This window comes from Ovis canadensis, chromosome 11 (genome assembly GCF_042477335.2).
Source record: "Ovis canadensis isolate MfBH-ARS-UI-01 breed Bighorn chromosome 11, ARS-UI_OviCan_v2, whole genome shotgun sequence".
NCBI lineage: Eukaryota > Metazoa > Chordata > Mammalia > Artiodactyla > Bovidae > Ovis > Ovis canadensis.
The window spans coordinates 50,680,635-50,704,373 of NC_091255.1; the positions used below are offsets into that span (position 1 = coordinate 50,680,635).

At 50.3% G+C, this 23,739-nt stretch overlaps 3 protein-coding genes across 17 annotated transcripts in view; all 3 read right to left on the bottom strand.

The window, feature by feature from the left end:
• Window positions 1-1,426: 1,426 nt before the first annotated feature.
• HCRT (hypocretin neuropeptide precursor) lies at window positions 1,427-2,654 on the bottom strand. Its single transcript, XM_069542532.1, has 2 exons — window positions 2,634-2,654; window positions 1,427-1,801 (listed from the first exon to the last, which is right to left on the bottom strand). Exons 1-2 carry the CDS (start codon window positions 2,652-2,654, stop codon window positions 1,427-1,429), a joined length of 396 nt encoding a protein of 131 aa, XP_069398633.1.
• Window positions 2,655-6,587: 3,933 nt separating this feature from the next.
• On the bottom strand, window positions 6,588-11,085 carry GHDC (GH3 domain containing). The gene is made up of 10 exons (XM_069603807.1): window positions 10,951-11,085; window positions 10,640-10,728; window positions 10,184-10,458; window positions 9,763-9,884; window positions 8,982-9,483; window positions 8,386-8,578; window positions 8,204-8,275; window positions 7,995-8,128; window positions 7,621-7,706; window positions 6,588-7,372 (listed from the first exon to the last, which is right to left on the bottom strand). Exons 3-10 carry the CDS (start codon window positions 10,443-10,445, stop codon window positions 7,154-7,156), a joined length of 1,590 nt encoding a protein of 529 aa, XP_069459908.1. The 5' UTR covers window positions 10,446-10,458; window positions 10,640-10,728; window positions 10,951-11,085; the 3' UTR covers window positions 6,588-7,153.
• A 7,444-nt stretch (window positions 11,086-18,529) lies between these two features.
• The window catches only part of STAT5B (signal transducer and activator of transcription 5B), a 64,827-nt gene continuing 59,617 nt past the window's right edge, over window positions 18,530-23,739 (bottom strand). For all 15 annotated transcript variants that reach the window (XR_011259907.1, XR_011259908.1, XR_011259909.1 and 12 more), the window contains 3 exons: window positions 22,021-22,072; window positions 21,627-21,734; window positions 18,530-21,111 (listed from right to left, as the gene is read on the bottom strand). Coding sequence is in view for 12 of the 15 variants with exons in the window: in XM_069603770.1 (XP_069459871.1) it covers window positions 20,985-21,111; window positions 21,627-21,734; window positions 22,021-22,072 (287 nt within the window). In the remaining 3 variants the exon portion in view is untranslated. The remainder of the gene's footprint in view (window positions 21,112-21,626; window positions 21,735-22,020; window positions 22,073-23,739) is intronic.

A 23,739-nucleotide genomic window follows, 5' to 3' on the forward strand; every position in this document is an offset into this window, starting at 1 on the left:
AACGAAACCAGTGCAGCAAGAAGGACCCAGGTGAGACCAGACACGGGACTTTTCACTATGGAAGCAGAAAATTACTGTGGCAGCTGAGTGTGGTGGCTTAGGGTAGCTGCTTCCTGGGAAAAAAAACAGCTAAAGCCAATGACAAAGGGAAGATGGGCTGGGGAGAGAGCAGGCCAGTGCTCCTCACCCTCACCCCAAGTCTGAGCTGGGCGTTATCTGGGACGTTATATGCTAAAAAGCGCCACATCTTTCTGCACCTCTACTTCTGGGTTTTAGTTTCTTAGGGCTGCTGTAACAAAGTACCACAACCTGGGTGACTTAAACAACAGAAACCTGTTGTTTCCATTCTGAGGCTGAAAGTCCAAGACCAAAATGACTGAGGGTTGGCTCCTTTTGAAGGCCTCGATGAATATTTGTCGCATGCCTATTTTCTAGCTTCTGGTGGCTGGTTGGCACTTTTGGGCTTGTACATCCATCACCCATCTCTGCCTTCGTGTTCACACGGATTCTCCTCGTGTGCATTTGTGTCCAAATCCCCCCCTTTTTATAAGGACACGTCATATTAGATTACAGGCTCACCCTACTCCAGTATGATAGATTTTTTTTTTCCCCTCAGTATGACTGAATTTTAACTAATTTCATCCACAAAGACTCTATTTCCAAATAAGGTCATGTTCTGAAGTGCTGGGGCTTAGGACTTCAAATGTAAATGGGGAAGGGGGAGGGGTTGCACAATTCAACTTGTCACAGGTGTGTTCCTTTGAAATTGCGGGAAAAATCTTGCCTCATCCCTGCTTAAGAACTTCTGACTCTTAGCTACCTACTAAATAAAGGGCAAAGCCTGATGATCTGTGAGGGCTTTCACAATCTGGGCTGCACAAGCCCAACCGCCTCCCCTTCAGTGCCTCATCGCTCCCCCAAAAGCCCTATCCCACACTGTAGCCCAATGGAAGATTCCTGTTGAACCTCATATTCCCTGCCTTTTTGCCGGGCGCGGCTCCCTCCTTCCCAGCCGCATCCCGCTCCTCCGCTTGCACTTTCCTCCGCGTCTCTCAGGAAAGGCCTGGCGATTCAGAATGACTGGCGGAGCACCGAGGACCGTGTCTGCCCCCATTCTCCCCTCCTAGCCCTCACATATGCGGTTCTCTCCGCTCTCCAGGGGCTTGCACAGTTTCTTGCCCTAAGAGCGCCCACCCGAGAGTGGTTCAAAGACTCCCAAACCGAACTCTGGGTTTTTCCGGCTCTTTACGGTTCGAAAGACTCTCACGCCCCCTGGAGGGCGGGACGCGACCGCACAGGGACAGAGAGCAGCCACACTAACAGGGAGACTTTATTCCCCTTTTCCCTGCGAGCTGACACTTTTGTTTTTCCCTGCGGGGGTGAGGGAGGGGCCAGGGTAGGGCCAGGACTGGACCCGCGCGAGAGCTCAGACCCCGGACCGTCCCCCAGGTGCCACGGACGAGGCGGCCTCAGAGGGACACCGGCGGCCGGAGCAGGGGCGCAGCGCTGGCTCTGCGCCTGCGCGGCGGCCCATGGTCAGGATGCCGGCCGCGTGGTTGCCGCTGGCCTGCAGGAGGCGCTGCAGCCGGCCCTGGAGGCCCGGGGGCCCGGGCCGCCGCTTGCCCAGCGTGAGGATGCCGGCCGCGTGATTGCCCGCGCCGTGCAGCAGCTCGTAGAGACGGCAGGAGCACGTCTTCTGACGGCAGCAGTCGGGCAGGGGCTGCGCGGCCGCCCCCGGTGACAGCAGCGCTGGCGGCAGCAACAGGAGCAGGAGCAGCAACGTCACGGTGGCCCAGGAGACCTAAGGAAGGCGGAGACCGGGCGCTGAGGGTCGCCCGCATGCCAGCCCCTAAGTCCCGGTCCTGCCCAGCTGGCTCCGCGCCCCCTCGTGGCCGGCGCTTCTCACTCGCTGTAGCCTGGCATTCCTGCCTCTCTGTTCAAAGCTGTCTGACCGGCTCTGTCTGACACGACTGAGCGACTGAACTGACTGACCTTAAGATCCAGCAGAGCATCTCCTCCAGTAAGCTCTTTGAAACCCCCTGGGCAGAATGAATCTCTCTCTCCTCTGGGTGCCCTTAGTCCCTTGTACCCTCATTAGAGCGCTGACCACTCCATTTGAAACAGGCATGTCTGAATCTGCCCCAGAAGTTTATGGAGACTTTGCTCAGGGAAACAGAAGCCCCATTTATCCGCTCCTCCTCCCCACAGAGGGCATACACGGGAAAATCAAGGACTGGCAGGATCCAGACTGTTGCCTGATCCCTTGCAGGGGAAACGATTCTGTGGGTTTGGACCTGTTTCCTACCCTTTCATGGGGCACAACGTTGTCACTTGTAAACTGGGTATTAAGTAATTTCTGCTGTGCAGGGCTGCTGGGAGGATGAGAAAAGATGACAGGTGCAAATTGCACCTGATACATAGTAAAAGCTCTATAAACATGAACTGTTAGGAGAACAGGGCACAGTCCAGTGTTAGCTAAGGCAGATTCTCTGTCAAGGGTCCACCCTGCATCCTGCCTCAGAACCCATATAGGAAAAGACACTTTCAACCTTCCTTCTAGCTCCCCGAGCAAGCATTCTCACTGTCCCCGGTCTCATTGCCCCTAAGTCACCCCTCCATCCCTGGATCTTTACCTTTGTAGAGGAAGGATTCATGATGTCTGGAGCTCAGAGTGGGGTAGCCGGGAAAGGTGTCATCTGCAGTGGTCCAAATAGCCAGGAACTTTGAGGCTGTTAACTGCAACCCACTAGCAGGAGCCTGGGGTTTATAGTGCTCAGAGGTGGTAGGCGGGAAGGGGGGAGAGATGGGTGCTTGCATCTTCTCCGGGAACAGACAAAGGCAAATCTAAGATTAGCCTCCCGCAGGAGTGCCGTCTCCAGGCTGGGCCCCAGGAATGACCGCCAAGGCGATCAGAGTCTTGAGCTGGATCTCTGTGCCCCTGGTCCCCCGCTTTGTCTGTCTGCCTGCTCCCTGGAGATGGGGCGGTTTCCAGGCACTAATGAGGCCACCTTTCTCCTAGGAATCTGGGAGCACAAAAGAGGTCTTGCCTGGGGGCTGGCGTGGGACAGTGCATAGGGGGAGCTGCTAATTAAGGGCAGGAAAGGAAGCAGTCATGAGATCCACCCTCCATAGGATGTGTGTGTCTGGGGGAGGGCAGCCAGGCAACAGCCTCTCTCCCCTGCTTCTGTCTCTGCCCCTGGGGCCTTTATGCTTCAGGGCCTTCTTCCTCTGTGGAAAAGGTGTTTTAGCTGACTTTCTCTCCCCTCTGGCTCTTCTTCCTTCTGCCCCTTCCACGAACCTCCAAGATGGAAAACCTTAAAAAGCCACTCCTGGGTAGTGGAAGAACACCAGCCAAACCTGATGTTATCCTTCCACCTCGCCAGCTTTCTACCTGGTTGGGCTGCCTCAACGGGATGGATTGAGTCCCATCCCACCACTGGCAGGAGGAGAGCCGCCATGGGGAGACGGACATGTGCCATCTCTAGGCTGGAGTTTCTCTTATCTAGGGCACTGTCTACTGAACACTGGTTCTGTGCCAGGCTTTGCTCTGGGCGCTGGAGTGACAGTGTGCATAAGATACTGCCTGGTTTTCTTAAAAAATTTTTTTTATTATTATTATTTATTTATTGGCTACACTGGGGCTACCCAGGTGGCACTATGGCAAAGAATCTGCCTGCCGATGCAGGAGACACGGGTTGGATCCCTGGGTTGGGAACATCCCCTGGAGAAGGAAGTGGCAACAACCCACTCCAGTATTCTTGTCTGGAAAATTCCATGGCCAGAAGAGCCTGGTGGACTACAGTCCGTGGGGTTGCAAAGAGTCAGACACAACTGACTAAGTGACTAAGCACGCATAGGCTGCACTGGGTCTTCATTGCTGCGCACGGGCTTTCTATAGCTGGGTGCCAGGCGGTGGGCTACTCTTGTCTCCTGGTTGCAGTGCTGGGGCTTCTCATCTCGGTGACTTCTCTTGTTGCAGAGCACGGGCTCTAGGAATGGGGGTTTCAGTAGCTGCAACTTGCAGGCTCAGTAGTTGTGGTTCATGTGGTTCATGTTAGTTGCTCTGCTGCCTGTGAAATCTTCCTGCGCCAGGGATTGAACCCATGTCCCCTGCATTGGCAGACAGATTCTTAATCACTGGACCACCAGGGAAGCCCTGGGCCAGTTTTGCTGGGAGGTGACCCAGCAAAAGTATAGCTCAATGGAGAGGGGACTCTGCAAAAGCTTTCTGTGAAAAGTCAGTTTCCATCAAGTAAGCTTGGGAGAGAAGGCTTTACCTAGGAGGGACAGCCTGAGCAGAGACCTAGAGGTGACCGTGCTATACTCATGCAGGAAGCAGGGTGTGGTCCACTGATCGCAACTTCTCTTAGAAGAGAGAGGTGGCTGGACAGGTAAGTGAAGTCAGAGTGGGTCAAAGGGTCTTATCAGCTAAGCTGATCAGTCTTGATGGCACAGGTGCGGGGGGCACTATGGGAGGATTTTAGCAGTAAGAAGTCATGGGCTGAGGTGGGGGCCAGGCAGATGGGGGCAGGGGCCTGGATTTGGGGTGTGGAATCCAGAAGTGGAAAATTCCTAAAGAGATGAGAATACCAGACCACCTTACCTGCCTCCTGAGAAATGTGTATGCAGGTCAAGAAGCAACAGAACTGGACATGGAACAACAGACTGGTTCCAAACTAGGAAAGGAGTACGTCAAGGCTGTATATGGTCACTCTGCTTATTTAATTTCTATGCAGAGTACATCATGCAAAATGCCAGGCTAGATGAAGCACAAGCTGGAATCAAGATTGCCGGGAGAAATATTAATAATCCCAGATATACAGATGACACCACCCTTATGGCAGAAAGCAAAGAGGAACTAACGAGACTCTTGAAAGTGAAAGAGGAGAGTGAAAGAGCTGGCTTAAACTCAACATTCAAAAAACTAAGATCATGGCATCCAGTCCCATCACTTCATGGCAAATAGATGGGGGAATAATGGAAACAGTGACAGACTTTATTTTCTTGAGCTCCAAAATCACCATAGATGGTGACTGCAGCCATGAAATTAAAAGATGCTTGCTCCTTGGAAGAAAAGCTATGACAAACTTAGACAGCATATTAAAAAGCAGAGACATTACTTGGCCAACAAATGTCCGTCTAGTCAAAGCTATGGTTTTTCTAGTAGCCATGTATGGATGTGAGAGTTGGATCATAAAGAAAGCTGAGCCCAAGAATTGATGCTTTTGAACTGTGGTGTTGGAGAAGACTCTTTTCTTTTTTTTGGCATTTTATTTTTTTACTTTACAATACTGTATTGGTTTTGCCATATATTGACATGAATCCATCACAGATGTACATAAGTTCCCAACCCTGAACCTCCCTCCCTTCACCCTCCCCATATCATCTCTCTGGGTCATCCCAGTACACCAGCCCCAAGCATCTTGTATCCTGTATTGAACCTAGACTAGTGATTCGTTTCTTACATGATAGTATACATATTTCAATGCCATTCTCCCAAATCATCCCACCCTGGAGAAGAGTCTTGAGAGTCCCTTGGACTGCAAGGAAATCCAACCAGTCCCTCCTAAAGGAGATCAGTCCTGAATATTCATTGGAAGGACTGATGCTGAAGCTGAAACTCCAATACTTTGGCCACCTGATGGGAAGAACTGACTCACTGGAAAATACCCTGATGCTGGGAAAGATTGAAGATGGGAGGAGAAGGGGACGACAGAAGATGAGATGGTTGGATGGTATCACCAACTCGATAGACATGAGTTTGAGCAAGCTCCAGGAGTTGGTGATGGACACGGAAGCCTGGTACGTTGCAGTCCATGGGGTTGCAAAGAGTTGGACACAATTGAGCGACCAAACTGAACTGAACTGATTCAGAAGTAGTAATTCAGAGTCAGAATCTGAGGCTTGGACTTTCCTGGTGGTCCAGTGACTAAACTGTGCTCCCAATGCAGGGGGCCCAGGGTTCAGTCCCTGCTCAGGGAACTAGACCCCACATGCTGTAACTAATACCCGGCCCAGACAAATAAATAAATAAATATTCAAACAAACAAACGAACAAAGAATCTGAGGCTTGGCAGCTGATTGGGATTAGGTACCACGTTATTTAGGACATGCTGCAAGGTTTGGACAAGACTCACGAGCCTGCTAAAACTGAAGGCCAGCCCGTTTCCCCTGTGGTAAGATGGACAGTCAACCCAGATGGTCTCTGGGGCTGCTTCCTGCTGTGATTCTTTATGATTTGCAGTATAGGTCCTGCCCATGGAAGTGATTTGTGGGTTTTGGGCCAGGAAGGGAGACTTGTGCTAAGCCTGGGCAAGAGGAGTTGAGGACCAGCCCCTCTGCACTTAGGGAAGGCTTGGGATGGGGAGAGGTCAGTGGGTGCTCAGTGTCTCCTAGGTTGACCTAGGCTGTGGTAGGGGTCCCCCAGGTCTCCAAGGGCACACACTCAGGGCTCACTCCAGCTTGGAGCAGAAGTTACAGGGAAAGCCCTAGTGTCCAGAACTGAAGCGGAGAGGGCAATCCAGGCTGTAGCAGGAGCAGAGCGAATGGGGTCCCTGGTTTTCCCAAAAGCAGACCCCGAGCCAAGATTCTGGGTGTAAGAAGTTTATTTGGCAGGTGACCCTAGAAAGCATGTGGGAGGAGGGACAGGAGAGACAGGAAGAAAACCAGTAAGAACCGTGTTAACAAGAAGTTTACCACTGCGGGCAACTGGTGGGGACCCTCGGAGGGAGATGCTACAGAATACACTTCAGAGTTGTTCTACTGAGGGATGACAAAGCTGAGCTCTGTGGTCACCAGCCCCTGCTCCGTGCCAGCTGAGGGTCACTCCTGGGAGCCTGAACTTCCAACACTTCCAGCCTGCCTGGTGCACAGGCTGAGAAACACAGGCATTGCCCGCATGGATTGGGACTCCCCTGTCCTCTAGGGTGGGCTGGGGGCTCCAGGCGGGGAGCTGCTGGTGTCTGCTCTGTCCTTGAAGTCAACTCCTCGGAACTGATGGACCAGGTCGGGCCTCCCTAAGGGCAGCAGCTCTCGCGGGCAGCTGTCAGCTGACACATGAAGACCCTGGCCAAGGGCTCCACATCCAGAGGGGCCCCAGAAGAAAGAGCAAGGCAGCCCATGGGGGTGAACGGGGCCAGGGGCAGGCCTCAGCTCAGGACACTACCCTCCTCTGCAGGCACTGGGCCAGGGACCTGTGCCTGAGGACCCGGGGCATCTCAGGAGGGAAAGGGGCAGAGGGGCAGGCAGCGAGGGCTGCCCGCAGTTCCCTGAAGGCCCCCTGCCCCACTAGGTGGACTTGGGCGGGGCCCATGCTGCCCCGGAACCGCAGGTGCTTGTAGCGAGCGGAGGTTTCCTGAAGGCAGTGGTCAAGCTGGGAACAGAACAGCTCAAGTGAGGCTGATGTGGGGCTGGGCGGCATGTGGGTGAGGCGCGCACAGCTGTGCCCAGGGTATGCGTGGCTAGAAGTTTCATGTGTACATGTGTGTCCATGGGGCTCAACCCTCCCTTCCCAGAGCTCCAGGGAGGCTCTCCTCCCTCCCCCACCTCCCCATGACACACGGGGCAGTGTGCAGAGTGAAGGGGACATTCAGTTGTATCCTGTCCCTGTCTCCCGTTTACCTTGTCTCGATTTTCCTCTGACAAGTTCCTCAGCCCCTTCAGTGCCACAAATACCTCATAGTGGGGAGCGGAGCCCTCAGAGGAATCTGTGGACAAACCGCCTATTACGGACACATGTTTTGTGAATGGGGCATCTTCGAAAGCCCAAGCCCACTGCCCCTACTCCAAGGTTCACAGAGGAGGGGAGTTTCTTGGCAAGGAGTGGGGTCAACGGAGAGGAAATGGGTAGAGACTGAAGCAGGGCGGAGCGGGGTTAGATATTCAGAAGGACTTTTGTTAGGAGCAGCAGAAATGGCTGGGTCTTTCCTCCTTCCTAGAGGTCTCCCAGCGGGGTGCGTATGGGTGAGGGATAGTCAGCCAGTGGAAAAGCTTACCCAGAATCCTGCTCTCCACCCAGCCATGGTCCAACAGCTTGGCCCCCGGCCACTGCCCCACGGCCCGGCTCAGGGCCTCAGAGAACACATCCTCACCAGTGACTTCACCTCGAACACTCAGGGTCTGGCCCAGCCTGGGGAGAAGGAAGCAGGAGGCAGAGGAACCAGGGCACGAGCATGGTCCCTCAGTGACCCGGGGGGTGACTTACCTGCAGATGAATTTGACGACCGGACACTGATTGTAGACACTTGCTACCTGTACCACATCACCGAGCCGGCACCTGATGGGGAGGGAGTGGGGATGAGGTCAGGCCCGAGGGCCCATTAACTTCAACAGCATGCGCATGGCCTTTAACCAAGAGTGGGGAGATGAGGGCAGGCAGATGCTCACCTAGTGAGGCTGGCGTGGTTGGTCAACACCAGCTCGTACTCCTTGCCCTTCTGGGCCTCAGCCAGCAGGACAGCGGGGGTAGCCTCTTCCCAAGTTCCTTCCTTGAGTGGGAGCAGCTCAATAAAGGGGGCTCCAGGGGGCAGAAGGTACAGGCCATGGGGCTGCTCTGGCCACAGACTCAGGCCCAACACCCCTGTGGGGAGCAAGCAGCCTCTTCATATGCTAGGCAATTGCCCAGGCCCTAACCCTCTGCGCATCTGATCCCCCTGCTGCCCCTCCACTCCATCCTTCCCGGCTCCCCCAGGCTCAGCCCTCTGCTTCTAAGGCCCTAATTGGGAAGAGGCAGTGGTTCTGGAGGTGATGGACCTGGAGAAAATGCTGGTGTGGTATAAATCTGTGTAAGTCTCTTAACCTCTCTGAGCCTCAGTTTTTTCATCTGTAAAATGGAGCTGGTGTTGGGGAGGAATCAATGAGATGACTATATAGGGCTTGCTGCAGTTCATGGGGTCGCAAAAAGTTGAACACAATTTAGCAACTCAACAACGACAACTTGGCAGCTAGCTGTGTGCCCCTCACCACCCTTGAGTCTTGCTGACCTCCAGAAGCAGCGTAAGCGGGTGAGAAGAAGGTGAGCCCTTGGCACCACAAGGCCCCCAGGGCAGCCACAGCCTCAGCCTGGCCTCCTGCATCCAGAGTCACCACCACCTGCAGTTTTGGCCAGAGCCGAAGGGCCAGTCCTCGGGTTCCCTGCTCCAGGGCCTCCCGCAGCTCGGCTGCCCGTCTGGGGAGAGGTGCTCCTGGGTTCCCGGCAGCGATGGCCTCAGCCAGCTCTTCCCCATGGGCCTCCAGGTCCAAGAAGACATCTAGGAGCTCTGCTGCCGTCCCAGCTTCCAGAGCCCGCAGCGCTGGGGACCTCAGTGCCTCCAGGAGAAGGATCCTTGGGTCCTTGGCTCCAGGGGGGCTCACCTGGCCCAGGGCATGCCAAGGCCAAGGGAGGGGATAGGGCCAAGGGGAGGAAGCAGTTACACGAGCCGTGCCTCCTAGAGCCAGCACTTCCGGGTAGGCCTTGTTTAGGGCTGCCAGACCCAGCAAGGTGGCCTGGAGGAAGACAAGAGACAGTGTTGGCCCTGGGCCTGAGCCAGACTCTGAGCCCCCAGATATTCTTTTTTTTTTCTTTTTGGTCACCAGGGATCGAACCCGCACCCTCTGCACTGAAAGCGGGGAGTCTTAACCACTGGACCATCACGGAAGCCCCCCAGTTTTGTTTTGAGGTTTTTGTTGCTGTTGTTGCTGTTTGCTTTTTTCCCATCCTGATGGGAGGCTTTGGCTCCACTTAGGGACCTCTGATGGGGTTGGGTTCCAGCCTTCCCCGTTTACCTGCAGAGAGGCCTCACCATGGTACCGGTTTGAGGTGGGGGGCAAGGGCTGCTCGCCACTTTCTTCCTCCTGGGCCTGGCTGGCCTTGGTCAGAGGGAGATGATTCCGGAAGGTGCTTATATCTGTAGCCCCAAAGACATTATAAAATCCCCATGAAGCCACAGATTTTCCCAAGGGTTCAAACCAGACTGGTGAGACCCTCGGCAAAGGAATCCAGAACAGGCCTGAGGGGAGAGAGGCTATCAGGGGCCAGGATGACAAAATTCATCTTGAACAATCCGGCCTCGGTAGTTTCTCTGGGTCAGACCTCTCTCTGTGCTGGCGGTAGAAGGGGAAAGGGTGGTCTTTGGGTTCTGGAATCTGACTCTCCTGTGGGGTTTCCTTCTCTTTGGGCCACTTCCCCAGACCCTGGGAAACACACCTGTGCTCCCTCTGAGGGGACAGTGGGGACCCTGGGCTCTGCGCAGACACCGCCTCAGGGCCTGCTGCTGGCTCTGGCCCGCGTACAACGTGCTCTGCGCTAGTCTCTTCTGCTGCCAGGCGGCTGCCCAGCGCAGGGCCCCCCACGCCACACGGTGCTGGAGGCGGACAAGCCAGGACTGCCTGGCATCCTGGGACCGCGGCCGCCACAGGAGCATGGCCAGGGGCAGCAGCAGCAACAGGGTCAGCAGCAGCAGCAGCATCTCCAAGCAGCTCCTGGAAGGAGGAAGGCCTCCAAGTACTGGTACTGCAGGGAGGAGGGGAAACCCATTTCCTCCCCTCACTCTGCCCAAGCACAGGAAAATCAAGTTCAAAGGGAAGTTGGGGAAGAAGCCTGGACCCCTGTCAGGCGCGTGATGTGGAGGAGACAACGGCAAGGCTTTGGGGTCACACTGACCTGAGTTTGGATCCTGGCTCTACCCCTGGTTAGCTGTCTGGCCCTGGGGCACTCAGTCAGCTGCTTTGAGCCCCGTACCCTTGCCCCACCTGTAAAATGGAAATAATGATACCCCTGAGAAGGAGCACGGAGGGCACGGCAGAGCACCTGGCTCAGAGCAGTTCCTTAACTGATGACAGGTCTGGTCTACTCCCGAGAGGCTCTGCTCTGTCCAGGGTCCACCCTGTCCCAGCATTGTGTCCCTTCCCCGCCAACCCCCACCCCCCTACAAGCCCTGAGCCCCTAGCAGTGGTTCCACGTCCCACAGGCACCTGTCACAGCCCACTTGAGCCTCTGCCGGCACCCAAGGGCCCCTCAAGGCTCTGGAACAGCCTCAGTACACAGCTAGCCAGAAAGATGGAGCCCAGGCTTTAAGGGGAAGTCCTGCCGCTGGGCCTGAGGGTGGAGCTGGAGGCGGGGTCGGGAGAGCTCTTAAAGGGACAGGTTGCCTAAGGGCCGCGGAGCTGGGAGGTGGCCCAAGCCTGCAGGTGGAGGGAAGTTATAGCCAGAGTAGAGTGGTCCATAGGATTGCAAAGAGTCGGACATGACTGAAGTGACTTAGCATGCAGAGTGGTCCTCAGACTCGTGTCGGTGAAGGAAGAGAAACCTAAGTGCAGAAAAGAGTGTCTCAGATCAGCTTGAGCGGGCAGTGGGCACATCCCATCCTGGAGCAGGTGTAAACTTGAGCACTGTCCAAAAGCAACATTTTTCCAGTCTAGAATTGCCCTCCACAAAGGTAGTAGAGAAAGAAAAGCCTTTTGTTATTGAATAAACATTAAAGCAGCGTGTGGCGCATCACAGGCGAACTACTGGGACCACAAAGACAGAGAAGAATCTCATTCTCCCCCCCGCCTTTTTTTGTAGTTATGATTTATTAACTTGTCATCCTGATTTTGTATGGGCTTACTTTCTTTTTTCGCTTTATTACCTTTTTATTTTTATCTTTAAAAATATTTAATTGGAGTATAATTACTTTACAATGTTATATTAGTTTCTACTGTACAACAAAGTGAATCAGCTATATGGATACATATAACCCCTCCCTGTTGAGCTTCCCTCCCTTTCCCCCATCCACCCCTCACCGACTCATCACTAAGCACCCAGGTGAGCTTCCTTTGCTATACAGCAGCTTCCCACTAGCTATCTGTTTTACACATGGTAATGTATATACGTTGGGCTTCGCAGGTGGCGCTAGTGGTAAATAACCTGCCTGACAATGCAGGAGACATAAGAGACACGGGTTCGATCCCTGGGTCAGGAAGAACTCCTGGAGGAGGTCATGGCAACCCACTCCAGTATGCTTGCCAGGAGAATCCCATGAACAGAGGAGGCTGGCGGGCTACAGTCCACGGGCTCACAAAGAGTCGGACATGACTGACGTGACTTAGCACGCACGCACACGTTGTACATAAATGTTAGTGCTAGTTTCCCGGGTCATCCTACTCTCTCCTCCCTGTGTCTGCATGACCCTTCTCTATGTCTGCGTCCTGCCAACAGATTCATCAGTATCACTCCCTTTCAAAGCTAGAGCCCAACAGACACAACCTGTTAACACATGTTCTAGATAAATAACTTTACCTGGTAACTGGGGTCCCCACCTGTGTTAGTTTATTGGCTTTATCCCAGGAAACACAAAGTTCTCCCATCCTTATGGCAAGAGGTAGTTTTGCAGCTTAGAGTAAGGTGCTCTCCACAGCTCGGCTGTCCCTGCTGATCCTGAAAGACTTGAGAAGCTGTGCTCAGGACGGTGACCTTCTATCCCACGTGAAGCCCTCTCTCCCCCTGTGTTCTCCACCCAGGCTCTCAGACACTCTCCCTTCACCCTCAACTGCCCCACCATATTGTAGTCTCTCTTCTCAAAACTGAGCTTTTAAAAATTTTATTTACTTATTTCTTTTTGGCCATACTGCTTTCAGGATCTTAGTTCCCTGATCAGGGATTGAACTAGGGTCCTTAGCAGTGTAAGAACTGAGTCCTAACCACTGGACCACCAGGGAATTCCCATCATAGCTTAACTCTTAAAGTGTGCAAGTGGTTTCTAGTGTATTCATAGGTGTGAATGCCAACAGTCAATTTTATAACATTTTCATCATCATGGAAGTAACCCTAGGTCCTTTAACTATTAATCCCCAATCCCTTCCCACCTTCCACCCCCCAGCCCTAAGCAAACACAAATCTACTTTCTCTGTATATAGATTTAACTATTCTGGATATTTTGTGTAAGTGGAATCATATAATATGTGATCGTTTGAGTCTGGCTTCTTTCATTTAACACGTTTGCAATGTTCTTCCATGTAGTTCATTCTTTTTATCGCCAAATGATGTTTCGTCATATGGATGAAACTCACTTGATTATCCATTCATCAGTGGATAAACCTGGTTATTTCTGCTCTTTGACTATTGTGTATATTGCTATTATGAATCCTAGTGTACAAGTTTTTCTGTGGATATATATCTTCATTTTTCTTGCATAAAAATGGAATGCAAGGCGTTTACTGTGTTCCAGTGAGTGGAATGGCTGGGTTGTATAGTAACTGGAACTGCTAAACTGGTTTCCAATGTGGCTTCACCATTTTACATTCCCACCATTGGTATATGAGGGTTTCAGTTTCTCTACATCCTTGTCAACACTTCTTATTATCTGACCTTTTGGCTATCCTGCCCTCTTCATTCATCCATCTGAGTGAGATTTTGCATTTTCCTAATGACTAATGATATCACACCTTTTAATGTGTTTACTGACCATCTATGTACTTTCTTGGGGAAATGTCTTATCAGATTTTTAATCCATTTTTGACTGAACCACTTGTCTTTTTATTATTAAGTTGTAAGAGTTCTTTATATATTTTATATACAAGTCCACATATCAGATATATATGATTTGCAAATAGGATTTTTCTCCTATGTTATGGGGTATTTTTCCATTTTCTTTTTTTTGACTTGGAGTAAAAAAATCTTTTTAAAATTTTTAAAAATTTCATTTTTAGAAACTTGTTTTTTAACTGGAGTATAATTGCTTTACAATGTTGTGTTAGCTTCTGCTGTACAACATGAATCAGCTATGAATATACGTATATCCCTCTTGAGCCTCCCTGCCACCCCAGACCCCACACCTCCTTTTATTTTCTTGATAGTGTCCTTGAAGCACACACCTTTTAGCTGTATTTATTTATTTACCTGCTGGGTCTGCATTGCTGCACTCAGGCCACTCTCTAGCTGCAGTGTACGGGCTTCTCATCACGGAGGCTTCTTTCTGTGGGGCACAGGCTGGCGTGCATGTGGGCTTAAGTAGTTGCTGCACGGGCTTACTTGCCCTGTGGTCTTCCCAGACCAGGGCTTGAACCCGGTCCCCTGCACTAGCAGGTAGATTCTTAACCACTGGACCACCGGGAAAGTCCAGAATACTTGACTCTGATGAAGTTTAACAACTTATTCTTTTCTTTTGTTGCTTATGCTTTTGGAGTCATATCTAAGAATATATTGTCAAATTTGAGGTCATGAAGATTTACCCTTATATTTCCTTGGCTTTTATGTTTAAGTCTTTGATCCATTTTTCTTTTTATTGTAGTAAAATATACATAAGAGTTACCATTTTAACTGTATTTAGTTATCCGCTTCACTGTCATTAAGTACATTCCCATTGCTGTGAAACCATCACCATCATCTCTCTCCAAAACTTTTCATCTTCTTAAACTAAAACTCTGTGCTCATCAAACAATAACTCCCCACTGCTCCTTCCCACAGCCTTTGAAAACCATCACCCTATTTGCTGTCTTTATGAATTTGACTACTCTAGGTGCCTAATATAAGGGGAATTATACAATATTTGTCCTTCTGTGTCTGTCTTATTTCACTTCACATAATGTCTGTTTTTGTCCATGTGGTAGCATGTGTCAGAATTTAAGGAAGGAAATATACGAGATATATATATATATACACCGTATTTTGTTTATCCACTCATTCACTGATGGACATTCACTGTTTGGCTATTATGAATAATGCTGCTATAAACACAGGTGTACAAAGATCTGAATCCCCCCTTTTAATTCTTCTGAGAATATTCCCAGAAGGTGAAGTGCTAAATCATATGGTAATTCACACATTTACCTTTTTGAGGGACCACCGCACTATTTTCACAGCAGCTGCACTATTTTACGAGCCTACCTGCAGTGTATAAGGGTTCCAGTTTTTCTACATCCCCTCAACAGTTACTGTTTTCTGAGTTTTTGGTTTTTGTAATAGCCAAGCCGATGGGTATCTCTTCGTGGGTTTGAGTTGCATTTCTCTAACAACTGAGCATCTTTTTGTGTGCTTGCTGTCTACCTGTGTATCTTCTTTGGAAAAATGTCTATTCACATCATGTTCCCATTTGAAAGTTTTTGTTGTTGAAGGGTTCTTTATATATTTTGGCTATTAATCTCCTATCAGACATATGGTTTGCAAATATGTTCTTCCATTCTGTATGTCGCCTTTTCACTCTGTTCACAGTGTCTTTCTTCTTTTTTCCTTTTTAAAAAGTTCTTATTTTTTTGGCTGACTGGGTCTTAGTTGTAGCATGTGAGATCTTTAGTTGCAGCATGCAAACTTTTATTTGCAGCCTGTGGGATCTAGTTTTCTGAGCAGGGATTGAACCCAGGCCTCCTGCATTGGAAGCATGGACTCTTAGCCACTGGACCACCAGGGAAGTCCCAATAGTGTCTTCTGATGCACAATTAAAACAGTGTTTTTGGCTGTGTCATAGTGCCCAAATGCTTAGTTGTAGCACTGTGGGACCTTAGTTCCCCAACCAGGGATTGAACCTGGGCTTGGTTCAATGAAAGCTCTGAGTCCTAACCACTGGACAGCCAGGGAATTCCCAAAAGCTTTTAATTTTGATGAAGTCCAATTTACCTTCTGCTGCCTATACTTTTAGTATCATGGCCAAAAAAATCATTGCCAAATCCCATGTGATGAAGCTGTTTTCTTCTTTGAGTTTTACAGTTTTAGCTCTTACATTTAGATCTTTGATCCACTTTGAATTGATTTTTATATATGATGTAAGGTAAGGTTCCAAACTCATTCTTTCACATGTGGCTATCCAGTTGTCCCAGCACTCTTTGTTGAAAAGACTATTTTTTTCCCACTGAACGGTCCTGGCACCCTTGTCAAAAATTTGTTGGCCACAGACACATAGGTTTCTTTCTAGACTCTGAATTCTATTCCACTTATCTGTAGGTCTATCCTCCTGCCAGCACTACACTTCGCTGATTACTATTTCTTTGTAGTAAGTTTTGAAATTGCTAAGTGTGACTACTTCAACTTTATTCTTCTTTTTCAGTTGGTTTTGTAGGAGTGTATGGTCTGGTTTTCAGATATTTGTGACTTTTCCAGGGCTTCTGATGAAGCTGCTCAACACCATTAGTCATCAGGGAAATGCAAACTAGAATTGACTCAAGTCATGTCACATTCCACTAGGATGGCTATAATCAAAAAGGTCAGAAAATAGCAAGTGTTGGCAAGGATGTAGAGGAATTAGAACCCTCATGTAAAATAGTGCAGCCACCTTGGAAACCAGTTTAGCAATTCCTTGTTTCTGGTCCAGGTAAACACATTTCCTTGTTTAGTGAGCGGCTGGATTATTTTAGTGAGTCTGTCTGCTCCCCATTGCCCACCCTGCTACACAGTGTGGAGCCTCTGATGTTGCTCCTTAGGTGGGTGCAGACCTGAGTTAAGCCCATAGTCACCCTAGCATGACAGTGACTTGCAAGGATCTCTCTGTGTCTTTTTCCCTGACCGCATCCAACTGTTAAAACTGCACTAGTTGTTGGCTGATCCGCCAACAATGTGCTGGGCAATAAATGACTCCACAAATTGATCCAATCAAATGCAGGCTTCTTTGAAGGGATAGTTTCAAAGTTCAGTATTTGAGATTTGTTCTGACCCCAGAGAGAAAGCTCCTTCCTGCTTTATCGTTTCCCATTTCTAGCCAGTTCAGTTTAGCCTCTGTCTCCAATGAAGCTACGGGTCTCCTGCCAATAGCCTTTCCTCACAACCTCCAGTTTTTGAGAGCACAGTTAAGCTTGAGTTTGCAAATGCAGTCAGTTCCCTGTTTTAAACCTGCCTCTCTTCTCTGGAGCAAAATCTCTGAGTCTTAGCTCTGGCATTGTGCGTATGACGGCGGCACACTTCTGAGTGATGGGCCCACTTCAAAAGCTGAGTGCTCAAACTTCCTGGTGGTCCAGCAGTTAAGACTCTACAAGCTTCCAACGCAGTGGGTGCAGGTTTGATCTGTGGTTGGGAACTAAGATCCCACACACCACAAGATGCAGCCAAAAAAGGGAAAAAAAAAAAAAGCTGAGGGGTGGGGGAGAGAGTAGCCTCAGTCCTTCCCGGCCTGCCTCTCCCATGGTGGAATCACTACCTTATGGACCTGGGCAAATGTGATCAGGGCTCCAGGACTCTCAGCAGCACTGGCCCAAGGTAAAGTGTCCATCCTACCAGAAGGGGCCAAGCAGAAGGGAGTACCTTACCTTTCAGCAGCATCACCCAGAAATTAGCATCAGCTACAGGGGTCTGGGGGGAGGATGAGAAATGCTGGCATCCTGGCTTTCCCAGATGATAACCCTCTGACTGGGAGCTATGAGGAGAGGGAGCTCTGTGTTCTTGGCTGCACTGGTCTGGAGTTTCTGTCCTTCTGGGTCTTAGTTCAACCACGCTCACTCTTCTTACTGCATTTTGAGTTTTCTTGAGTGAACATTTCTTCATTTGCTGTATACCCTTAGGAAACTTCAGACGGGTGGGTTTAAGAAAGCAACTGTCCCAGTTTCACTGTAGGGGTAGGTGTGTAGAGCTGTTCGTGCTGTCACACCAGGAGTGGAACTCCTGTCACTCTTCAGTGCTAGGCAACTCAGCTTGGCTCCCTACCTTTACAGACTGTTCTCACCAAGGCCATCAATAGCCCTGTTAGTGCCAAACCCAGACAGTGTTCCCAGTTACTATGTTTGACACTGTCACCCTTCCCTGGGCTTTGTTAGCTGTAGCCTTTCAGATTTTCCATACCTCTCCCATCATTCTTTTTTTTTTAAACCTTATCGGTGATACTTTTTTTTGAAGATTTGTTTTGGCTGTGGTGGGTCTTTGCTGCTGCACATTGGCTTTCTCTAGCTGCGGCGAGTGGGGGCTACTCTCTGCTGCAGTGCATGGGCTTCTCACTGCTGCAGCTTCTCTTGTTGCAGGGAACGGGCTCTAGGGGCCTGGGCTTCAGTCGTTGCAGCGTGCGGTGTACAAGCGTATTTGCTCTGCAGCATGTGGGGTCTTCCTGAACCAGGGATCAAACCAGTGTCCCCTGCATTGCAAGGTGGACTGTTAACTACTGAACCACCAGCAAAGCCCCCCAGTGACACTTAAAAAAAAAAATTTCTTTGGCCGTGCCGGGTCTTAGCTGTAGCACACAGGATCTCTGATCTCACTGTGGGACGAGGGATCTTTAGTTGTGGTATGTGAACTCTTAGTTGCAGCGTGTGGGATCCAGTTCCCTGACCAGGTATTGAACTCGGGGCCCCCTGCATTGGGAGCTCACAGTCTTAGCCCAGGGTCACCAGGGAAGTCCCCTGAACACGCTGATTTTAAAGGATGAGCTTTCTAACAGGAATAGGAAATAATGACTATCATTCTAATTTTCAAAACCTCATGTGAACAGAAAGGCAAGAAATGCCCCCATTAGCCATCAAAGCTGTTGACACACATGCTCTGAGGCAGCCAACGCCCAACTAGTTCCTTTTTTCAGAGTCACACTGATGATTTCAAACATTTCCCCACCAAAACCACCCTATCTCAGCACCTGGTGGAACGAAATAAAACGAGCACTCCATATTGTCCACTGAGAGGAAGTATTTATTTGTAACATAAAATACACAATTTTGTGACTATCCCAAATTGTACACAATACTTTTTTTGGGGCAGCTATATACTAATCTGCGTCAAGACTAAAATATGTATCTGAAATAATTTCACAAAGTTTTATAAAGAAAAATTATAAAAAAGTATGCTGCTATTTTAAGTTATATTCACTTTTAGTCTCCCCCCTCACCCGCCACAAAGACCTGCACACACTACATTGAAACGTTTTGATGACTTGTATGTGTGTGTCTGGGAGTGAGCGAGGGGCCGAGGCGGTCGAGACTTGCCGTCGCCTCTCCTTGTGGTTTGCAAAACAGGGAGGAGAGAGAAGCTATATGCAGACAGTGAGCGTGCCTTTCAGTCACAATCTCTCCTATCAGGAGACACAGTCTCAGGAAAACTGAGGACAGCTCAGCCATGGGACACGCGCAGGAACCCCCAGGCTCCGGGCAGCCACTCTCCTGGGCCCCCGTTCTCCCCAGCCCGGTGCTAACTGTGCAGTGAGAGCTCTGCCCTTGGCATGCCTGGGGCCGGGCCAGCCGCTCATCTGAACATGTGTCACTCCCTGCCCCTGGGGTTGCTGGGACCACCAGGGTTGGCACTCAAGGTGCCTGGGTGACAGGGGCAACTAGGCTTTCTTTCCACCTTTCCCCAACACTCCTATCCTTGGTAAGGGGGTGGGGAGGGGGAGGTGGGGATTTTAATCAAATCTTGAGGATATAAGGGGCTAGTACGTCAGTGCTGGTATCCATGGAGGGGTTAGCCTGGTCATCAGAAGCAGAGACAGTCTACCGCCCGGCATAGAAAAATATTGATACATCAGTGTACGAAACTAAGCTAGGGCAAAGAGCAGCTTTTACAAAGTCATCTTCCAATAAATATTTACTACAGAGAAATATTTTCCTTTAACATTAAAATACTGATAAATTCAGAAGTTGATTTTGTAAAAAAAAATATTTTCATTTCCCCACATGTATAAAAATAATGTTTTTAGGGCCATTCCCTCCTGGGTGTGGTCAGGCCCTTCTTTTTGAGGGGAGCTGGGGTGACCTTAAGGCTTAAACCCCAAAGCTATACCTGCCTCCCCCTTTGCCCATCTGCCTGCCACAGCCCATTCCTTCCTTCTGGTATAAAGCTATGGAAGAAATTTTGGACAAAATTATGCTGAGGATTTTTTGTTTCGCTTTGTTTTTGCAGCTTACTAAACTTCCCAGCAAACCTGCTGACTGCGTTTCCCCAAATTACCCCAATGCTGACACCCAGCACCCTGCCCAGGTGGGCAACACACAGGTCCTGGGTTCAGCCCACACTCTGGCCACCCACTCCCCAAGACACTGGGTGTGGACAGTGAAGGGAAGAGACGTGACCTGCGGTGAGTCAAAGGCACAGGCCCTGATGCAGGGAGAGAGAATTCCAACATCAAATTAGGCTGAGAAGGGGAAACCGAGAAGTCCCGATTCAGAAACAAAAACACAAGTCAACATCTGCAAAAAGCTATTATCAATGTGCCTTTAGAAAACCTTGCTTGCGCCTCCACCAGCGCAGAGGAGGGCGGGCAGACTGATGGTTGTTTCCGGGGAACAAGGTGACATTTTCAGAGCCCGTGAGCCAGGGCCAGGCCGTTCAATCCGGCCACGACATAAAGGACATCAACACTGTGAGCACTGGTTATGCGACCCTCGTGTCTTTCCTCTACTTCATCAAACGTGTCTGCACATGTGTACACACACAGGAACTAAGTGGCAATTCCACGGGGCGTGGGAGTGAGCGTGGGAGGCAGAGAACAGAAGATGGGCTACCAGTTATTTAGAAAGCCACTACCCACCGCCAAAGCCACGACTTCCCTTGCCCCAGCCACTTTTCCCATACCGACCCAGGAAAATGGGGCTTGGGGGAGAGGAAAGACGGAGGATTGACCTCCTTCATCACAAGACAGTTTCTATGTTTCAGAAGAAAAGCAGAGACCATCACGGTTACAGATCAATGGCTTGGCAAACACGGTGACACAGATTCACCAGACGGGAGGTGTTTCCACTTCCCTCTGTCCTTCCCTCACTTGAAGAGCCACGTGTCAGAGCCACTGGACCTCAAGACACATGGCCCAGGGTTCATGGAACTAACTGCCATTCTGCACAAGGTTAAAACAACCAGAGCCTCTGTTTGTGGCCCCAGTGCTGTAGCTAAACTCTGGACAGCAAGGGGGAGAAGCAGCACATCGTGCAATCTCACACTCACACACACACACTCACACGCCCTTCACTGGTGCCACCATGCACAGAAACACTAAAGTCACAACTAGTATTAACACTTCACATTATGAGTATTGTTTCCAAAGAGAAGCGATTCATGGAATTAAAACATCCACAAAAGTAACTCCTCTGGCAAGGATGAAGAAGCTAGAGATGGCGATGGGGCGGGGGGTGGGGCGTCACGACTGTGCGTGGGGGATCCACTGACTGTCCATGGGTCGGCCTAGGAGCTCCTCCACACGCCGCGCCACGTCGATCGTGTCGTCCAGATCGAAGTCACCATCGTTGTCAAGGACGGGGTCGGGGCTTGGGAGGAAAAGAGGAGAGGTTGAAGGAAGGGAGAGGTCAGAGGCCAACAAGGAGCAGCAGAGACCACCCTGCACCCCACCAGGTGAGCGGCTCAGGCTGCCTGTACCCTTGGCCCAGGCCTGGCAGGCAGCTAGTAAGGTGACCTGAACCCTGGGGCAGAGTCGGCTGCCAGTCGGTTGGACACAGTGACCCAGACTAAAATGCCCAGCCTACCTAGCCTCAACACGGGCTGCCCGCACATACTTAAAACCCATCTGCTTCGTACACAGAGCCAGAAAAATCTCCACTTTAGAAGAGTGGAGCAGGTGACATTGCCCAACCCTGTTCGATACTACCAATGCCTGTTGGTCAAATCTCTCCCTCCCACCTGGGCACGTGCCTGAGCCTGCCTGGCCGGGGTAGTCTCAGACCCAGACCAGCCCTGGTGTCCTTGCCCATCAGTCCTCTGGGCACCCAGCCTGAGGCCAGGTGCCCAGTTCCTCCCCATGGAGCCCCAGGAGAACACAACCTACTTCTGTGGGTACATGTTATAGTGAGGCTGGGGGCACACGGCTGGGGAGGGAGCCTGGTCCATGTACGTGGCGCTGCCTCCGGCAGAGTCTGCAGAGGCACTCACAAACCTGTGGGAGGAAGCGGAGCCTTAGCAAGGGGTAGTGGGGAGGGAGCACTTTTGTGTCTTTCTCAGGTGGGAAAGGACAAAGGACCTACTGAGCCTGGGGCTTTGGCTGTGGGAGCGGGGCCCTGGGTACCAGGTCGCCTCATGATCAAGGCCCAGTTCCCTCCCCAGGGCTGGGCCAGGTATGTGTGTGTGTGTGGGGAGGTGGTAGGGGGGTGAAGAGAGCCAGGTGGAGGCGTAGGGAGGAGATAAGAGGCCGCAAGAGACCAGCGCTGAACCCGGACACTTACTCAGGGACCACTTGCTTGATCTGTGGCTTCACGTATCCGTCCACTGCTTTAGCTGCCGAGGAGGGAAGATGGTGATGAGAACCAAAGTTCTCAAATGAAATGAAGACGCAGTCTCCCTTAAGAATCCCATCTTTTCTTAAGACAAGACACAATCACCTCATTTTATCTTAGGATTTGGTACAAGCGTGTCTTTCATTTTTCTCTCATTTCTTTTGGTCTTACAGTGTGGCATGCGGGGTCTTAGTTCCCCAGCTCAGGATCGAAACCATAACCCTTGCATTCGGAGCATGGAGTCTTTTAAAATAATTAATTAATTTTGGCTTAGTTGTGGCATGTGGGATCTAGTTCTTTGTTCAGGGTGCAAACCTGGGGCCCCTCCATCGGGAATGCAGACTCTTAGCCACGGGAGCACCAGGGAAGTCCCACAAGCACATACTTTAATTCATCAGGAAGACCCAAGAGAGGAGAAGCCTCAATACTGACACTGGAAGTTAAGACAGCTTCCAAGTCGGCTTGGATGGGTTAATACATTCTTCAGACCATAAAAAAGGAAAACTTCAATACACATCTAAATCAAGCATTAACTGCACACTCACTGTAAAAAGAAAACACATCTTCAAAAGTTTCAAGCTGCAGATACAGAAGGACGGGCAACAAAGCGAGGACCAACGTGGGGCGGTCGCAACTGGACAACTTCTCAATCATACAAGGAAGAACGGTGTCACCGCTGGAACTCTAGAGAAACAGCCTCGGGAGGCCCTGACTTCCTTATCACTGGAGGTGTTCACATGCAAGGTGGACCAACACTTGCCAGGGGTCATGCGGAAAATTCTAGGTATCAGAAGGGGATCACTCTTACTCAAGGACCCTGGGAGTTACTCTAGCTCTGAGCTTCTACTGTTTGGGGAAATGGAAAGCCACTCTGTCAGGTGTCTGCGTCTTTGTGTGGGTTTCTGTACTTGGGAGTCATGTGACGGCCGTGCCTCCCAGGGGGTGCCGCTTCTGCTGCATGGCTGGTCAGGAAAAAAGCACTCCGCAGCATCCTCGCTGGGATGCGGTGGGCTAGGGATCACCCGAGGGGATAAGGCAGAGTTATCTTCTCAAAGGCTGGTTATGGAAATCCAGCTAAGGTCGGTAGTAGGACTGTGATAGTCTGAAGTCGGTGAAGTCCTGTTTCCTGGGTGTGTGAGGAAGGCAACAAGTATGTCTCAAGTCTATTAGACAGCGAAGATTCCGCTGAGGTCAGGAGGATGACTCAGTCTAAGAGACTGAACCGCGCCATGGGTCACACATCGCTTGTTATCCTGACCTGCTTCTTCTGGGGCTTCAAATGTCAGTGGCTGCCTTTTCATAATATCTCATGCTTTTTGTGCTTTACTGTCTACAGAGAATTTTATAGAACGGCAGAAAAGATAAGAAACAAAGAAATGCTATAAAACTAACATTTGAAAACCTCGATTAGCTGGGCTCATAAAAAGAAGCAGTGGCAGGTTTAATCCAAAATACCACATAAGTCTAAAAATATTTTGGCTTACTTCCCCACCTAGAAATATAACCAGGTGGGAAGGCATGCTACAGAAGGCAGAATCTCTAAAGGAAAAAGGTCAACAGATTGGGCTATGTAGAAAATACACATCTCTGCACTTCAGCAAAACAAAACCTAAATGTTAAAAGAACCATGACACAGAGAAAAAAATCTCTGCTATATATGATAAAGGC

Coding starts and splice junctions, on each gene's coding strand:
- GHDC (XM_069603807.1), bottom strand. CDS start 10,445: ATGCTGCTGCTGCTGCTGACCCTGTTGCTGCTGCTGCCCCTGGCCATG. Junction 9,885..10,183: donor TCCCCTCAGAGGGAGCACAG/GTGTGTTTCCCA, acceptor TTGGGGCTACAG/ATATAAGCACCTTCCGGAAT. Junction 7,707..7,994: donor GGTGGAGAGCAGGATTCTGG/GTAAGCTTTTCC, acceptor GTTTGTCCACAG/ATTCCTCTGAGGGCTCCGCT.
- HCRT (XM_069542532.1), bottom strand. CDS start 2,654: ATGAATCCTTCCTCTACAAAG. Junction 1,802..2,633: donor TGAATCCTTCCTCTACAAAG/GTAAAGATCCAG, acceptor CGCCTTCCTTAG/GTCTCCTGGGCCACCGTGAC.